We start from the raw sequence: 6,000 nt of genomic DNA, 5'->3' as shown, positions 1-6,000 counted from the left end.
ACTTCAAAATACTTTTAAAAGGTGAGCTTTGTCCATGGGCAGCACACACCTCAACAAATATATACATGGTGTTTGTAACCCTTTGTGATACTGACTATATATACTATGTATTCTTTGTGCATGCTGATTGGAAAGCAGCTAGGGCACAAGTTTTTCATTATATGGAAATGCACTAGTGCTATTTAATGCATATGACAATAAAGTTTCCAATAATAAAGTTATTTCATGAATATTTACGTGGTTCTAAATTGAGGTTTTCCACTGAAATTCCAGTAGCACTTATGATAATAGTATGATCCACAAAAATGTAAGAAGTTACTAAGGAACAAGTGAGGAATGAATCGGGAACAATAATTAATGAAATGTCAATGAGTAATTCCTGAAAACTGTGATTCAATGAAAAGAAGATGATGAGTACTAGCGAACAGACTGGGATATACCGTATTAATAAATTAGGTAATGATTAGTTCATAAATATCTGTGAATCAACTCACTGACCACTTCCTTCATCAGTGTTTCCCGATTTACTCTGAACCAGCAGCTGAATTGCACAAAGTAATGATGACTCATTACTAATGACTTTATCATCATCAGTTACTTTTTGTGCCCTCTCAAGTAAGGTCATACATCATACTGAGTAGTTACTCAGTAGTCCCTCATTATTTCATGATAATGACAAGTAGCCACTGAGTTTTTACGGGGATTTCACAATTAGTTCCTTACTAACAAACCAGAGACAGCAGGATTCTCAAAAAATATTTTAATGATCATATTCACATCACACATATATTAATATTCACATCCAAGTCAAATTCAGTAGCATTAGTGATCCTGACACCTTAATACCAATTGTGTGCTGCTGCAGACCTCACTTTCAACGTGCTGCCCTCTGTTTCCAACACAGTTGAGGTCTGGATCACTGCCCGCCGGGACAGCCTTACTGTCACTGATTTAGACCATCTGCCGCTTCTCCTCAAGGTCGCATACTTTTGAAAATCTACTGTACATAATTGGTCACATATTACATATACAGATTACAAAGACGCCTTGATTACTGAACTATATTATTTACGCTATGTCATTGAAAAGTCTAACTAGCAAGTGGAACTTAATTAAGACTATTAATTTATTTAGTCAAATTACTGCTCCCACAATCAAAAATGAACGTTCACGTTCAAGAAATAAGAACTCTACAAAGTTATTTAAAACTGCATTATTTAGCGCAGTACATGGACAGAATGTTTTATAGACAACAACAGAGCCATCAACAACAGTTACATCAATTATCACTTATCTCAGATGATACTGAATGAAAACGAAGAGACAGGCACTGTTGTCATCATCACCATCGTGCTGAACCTCCACACCCTACAACCGAACCGTACTTCATTAAAATATATGTTTAGGAAAGGGTGATTCAAACAGGACAAACTGACCCTGTGAACTATGTATAACAATGACTTCACATTAGGCTTACTGGATATCATATAATCATAACTATATTAAATTAATATCTTAATTTAAAAATGCATATATTAGACTGAAGTGAGTTAATATTCAGAAAGAAATTAACATGGTAACACTTTTTATGAACTGCTACACATTCCCAACACTTGCCTAAAAGCTCCAAGCAACATTCACAGATACTGATGAAGGTCTGATGTGTTCTACAGCAGAGCATCAGCTTGAGCACATTTGCAAATAAAAATGGCAATTCCATCAGTGTTTATCAACCATGACCTATTGTGTTTATAGACCACCCAGTTTGATTGACCTGTGCTTAAAGTTCAAGTTCAGCAACTTGACCATAGTTTGTTAACAAGCTAGTCCTGTTTGGGTCTGTCTTGTCCACTGTGTGGGAGACAATCTTGGATGGTTCCCATAAAAAAGCTCAGGGAAGCGGCTACATGCTGCTCTATATCAGAGGTGCTGAAGTTAACTAGACGACCATTGGCTACACCAACCAGTTAGTCTTCATTCTTGAAGTATTTTCTCTTGTAAAATCGAAAAAATACTGTTTGAAAACACTTCTGATAGCATACATCTGACATCAGTGTTGCTTTTTGCATCAGGTACCAGTGGATGTTACCTGCTTTCTGGTCTCAGGGCAGTAATGAGCCCATGTGTGTGGTCTTCATGGTGGGCCAAGCTATGGCCCACCATGAAGACCACACACTCGAAAAGGTCATTTAGAGAAGGAACACAAAGGTGAGATTTATGCTTTATTGGAAGTTTTTTTCAAGTGTAATCTGAAGAAAGTGTTTTCAGCAGATCAGATAGTTCTAAACAGGGCTAGTAATGACATTGATTGGTTACCTGTTATTAACAACTACTGACTACCTATATGAAGATTCTCAGTCATCCTGTTCATGGTATATCACATTTGTGTGAATGGCCTACAGAGGCTGAAGGCCTGTGACCATGTGAACATGACTTTTGGATGACAGCAAAACTATTTCAAGAACCTAAAGTAAGTCCAGCTGTCTTTGACTTAGCACTACATAAGCTACTGTCTCTGAACACATCTTCCAATAATCCCTGAGTACAAATCAGAGTATCACTATTTTCAAAACTAATTTAAAAAAGCATTACATTTACAATTACATTCTTTTCAGATTACACAAAATTTACTGTAGCTGACGTAATGCAGAAACTTTGGCAAGTAAGATGCACTTGTAAGATAACTACTGTAATAACTAAAAAGGAGGACAGCAGTTAGCTGCTTGAAGTATAAGCACAAGTCCATGCTGTTTGCATTTTCACATTTGTATGTGTTTCAGTCGTTGTAAACATTTTAAGGTAATTTCTCTGATGTTTGTGTTATAAATTTTAAACACGTTACAATATGTAGCAATTCTGAATTTGGAGTGTAATGTTTGTACTTTGCTTATGTGTGTTCGTAGGGCCTCCGTGTTTGTCTATACGAGAAAAAAAATATTCTAAATCTCATAAACAGCTTCATGCAAACTGAAAATGATTGGTTTCACTCTATGCTCGATTTACTGACACTCTTTCTGTATTTTCACAAATGAGGTCTGGAGGATTGTACCCCTGTTTGGGTATTTGGAGGTGTTACATTTTTAATCATAACCAAGTGAGAAGTGAAAATCAAAAGTACATAAGTTTTCAAAAATAAATGTGGCAACTGATATGAAGCTCTTATTCAAGACTGAAGTGAATGTGTTCAGAATCTTTGTTCAACTAAGGTTACCAACAGCTGCTCTCAGGCAGTAACAAAAACAAAACAAAAGAAAAAAATCTTAGCACATTGAAGTGACATGCAGGAATTGAAAAATCTACTACATTTTGAGGTCTATTCACATTTTTCTGGGCTACAACATTTCAAGCTGAAAAGTCATTCCAATTAAGAGCAACACAACAGCAAGAAACAAAGATATTTCTAATGGTTGGCATTTAGTGACATGCAGGCAGGCATTTTAGCTTTATTGTTCCTTCACAGAGTCATCACTGACACAGAATTCTGCCTGCCATCGTAAAACAAGCATACAGGCTAACCTAATAATCACTTCAGTGACTGTGAGTTAGGCGGTGGGGTGTTGTTGGCATATGAGCACGAGAAGAAGCTGTACACAAGATCTTGTTCTGAACCATTAAGAGAGGTTAATACGGAGGTGGGATCTTCAACATCTTATTAACATTTATCTAATGCTGTGCTACCTGTTAGATGAATAGACTCACATTTTTAGCCTGGTTTCCAGACCTCTGAATCTCAGGCTATAAAGGGTGAGAAACAAAACATGCTAGATTTGCTGACATGATGGACAATCTGTCATAAGAAGAACGTGAAAGCAGATGGGAAAGATTCTGGAGTTTTGTCATTTTGATTTATTTTAGAGAAACATTGTGAAATTCTCAGTTACTATCGACTGGAACCTGGATGGTTTTCCAAGTACATCTTAATGGAAGCAAAGGTACATCATCATTATCATTTGTGGCTAAGGAGATGAAGATTGGTGTTGACACAGAGGATATAAGGGTTATCTGTGTGAGTTATTATATGGATTGTTCTTATTGTGACATGGACTGTCCTCCCCCCACTCTGGATTAACTCAGGCTCTTGTAGTGTCAGTCCGGTTCCTTTAGGGTCAGGATTTATTTGTGCAGGGCCAGCACGTCATTGAAGGTGTTGAGGAAGATGTGAACATGGTACTCTTTGAAAACCAGGGCAGGACGGAAGCGGATCGATCGGTCCCCACATCCTCCCAGGAGAACACCTGTCGATGACACTGTTACTATGTATCCACACAGATTAGTGACAATTATCTGTCATGCACCTTCACATGAATGTTAATTGTGAAAAGATCAAATTTTATTTTGGTTCATTTAACACAGTGTCAATAAAACATTTTCAGACAATGTACTGATGTAACTTGTTCAATTTATCCGGAGTTAACACAATGGGGTGTGCTGTATCCAGGTACCACCAATGTTGCCACTATTCAACTCTCAACACAACCGGTCAAGGCAGATGGTTCCGACCAAAAGCCAGGTTCTGTTTGAGGTTTCGGCCCATTAAAAAAAGACATTTTTCCTCGCCACCATCACCAAGTGCTTGCTCATGGGGGAAGTGTTGGGTCTCTGTTGGTAAATTAAAGAGAATGGTCTTGACCTGCTCGATATGAAAAGTGTCATGAGATAACCTTTGTTGTGATTTGGTGCTACATAAATAAAACTCAACTGAAATTCAATTGAATTTCCTAAAGACAAAAGTGTTTTTTTATCCCAAATGAAATTCACTGGGTCATCCTCTTCTGAGCTGACTAAAGAATATATCGTTTTTATTTCATTCTCTACAGAATGTGACCTCAGCCCCAGCACTTCCTTGGCCCAATTCCACATTCAAACAAGAACACTCTAAATGCCCAGTTCTAGTTCTAGTGTTCTTGCCCTCCCTGTTTTATCAAGGGGAGCTGACAGTCATAATTCCATCGATCCACGTATTCCCTTAAGCCTCTAGTAACGACTTCATGAGTTTCTTTCTTATTAGAGACAGAATTCAGCAACTACTGCCCTCAGTGGGTACTGATTTATCTTCAAATATAGAAACCATAGCAGCAGCTGTTAAACCTGTTGTACTTTTTAGACAGTTTCTCTCCTGTCAAGCTTTACGGACTAATTTCAACAATTTCCTCATCAAAATCATCAACCTGTATCTTAGATCCCATCCCGACCAAGCTGTTTAAACATGTTTTACCCTTAATTGGATCTTCTGTGTTAGACATGATCAACCTGTCTCTGTCAACAGGCTATGTACCACAGTTCTTTAAAGTAGCTGTAATAAAACCTTTCCTCAAAAAGCCTATCCAGGGGTCTTAGCCAACTACAGACCTATATCTAACCTACTCTTTCTCTCTAAAATTCTTGAGAAAGCAGTTGCTAGTCAGCTGTGCAACTTTTTACATAACAATAGTTTATTTGAGGATTTCCAGTCAGGATTTAGAGTGCACCATAGCACAGAGACAGCATTGGTTAAAGTCACAAACGACCTTGTAATTGCATCAGACAAAGGACTTGTCTCTGTACTGGTATTACTAGATGTCAGTGCCGCATTTGACACCATTGACCATGGTAACCTATTACAGAGACTGGAATACCTCATTGGCCTTAGGGGAACTGCACTCAGCTGGCTTAAATCCTACTTTTCAGAACGACTTCAGTTTGTACAGGTTAATGATGTCTCCTCTGTGTACACTAAAGCAAGTCACAGAGTTCCGCAGGGTTCTGTGTTTGGACCGATCCTATTCACCCTGCTTCCTTTAGGCAACATAATCAGGAAACATTACATATATTAGATTTTCATTGTTATGCAAATGATACTCAGGTATATTTATCAATGAAGCCAGAGGAAACCAATCAGTTGACTAAACTCCAAGTGTGTCTTAAGTAAATAAAGACCTGGATGACCTGCAATTTTTTGTTATTGAATTCAAACAAAACTGAAGTTATCGTATTTGGGCCTAAATACCTTAGAAACCCACT

General features: G+C 37.7%; 1 protein-coding gene across 1 annotated transcript in view; it reads right to left on the bottom strand.

Annotated features, from left to right (window-relative positions):
- Positions 1 to 1,102: 1,102 nt before the first annotated feature.
- abat (4-aminobutyrate aminotransferase) overlaps positions 1,103 to 6,000 on the bottom strand; it is a 54,420-nt gene continuing 49,522 nt past the window's right edge. Inside the window, exon 17 of the mRNA XM_041956334.1 lies at positions 1,103 to 4,235. Coding sequence (XP_041812268.1) covers positions 4,114 to 4,235 — 122 coding nt within the window. The 3' untranslated portion in view covers positions 1,103 to 4,113. The remainder of the gene's footprint in view (positions 4,236 to 6,000) is intronic.

This window comes from Chelmon rostratus, chromosome 17 (genome assembly GCF_017976325.1).
Source record: "Chelmon rostratus isolate fCheRos1 chromosome 17, fCheRos1.pri, whole genome shotgun sequence".
Taxonomy (NCBI): domain Eukaryota; kingdom Metazoa; phylum Chordata; class Actinopteri; order Chaetodontiformes; family Chaetodontidae; genus Chelmon; species Chelmon rostratus.
Note: the sequence above shows the minus strand (reverse complement) of the source record. Positions and strands in the feature narration are given on the sequence as shown.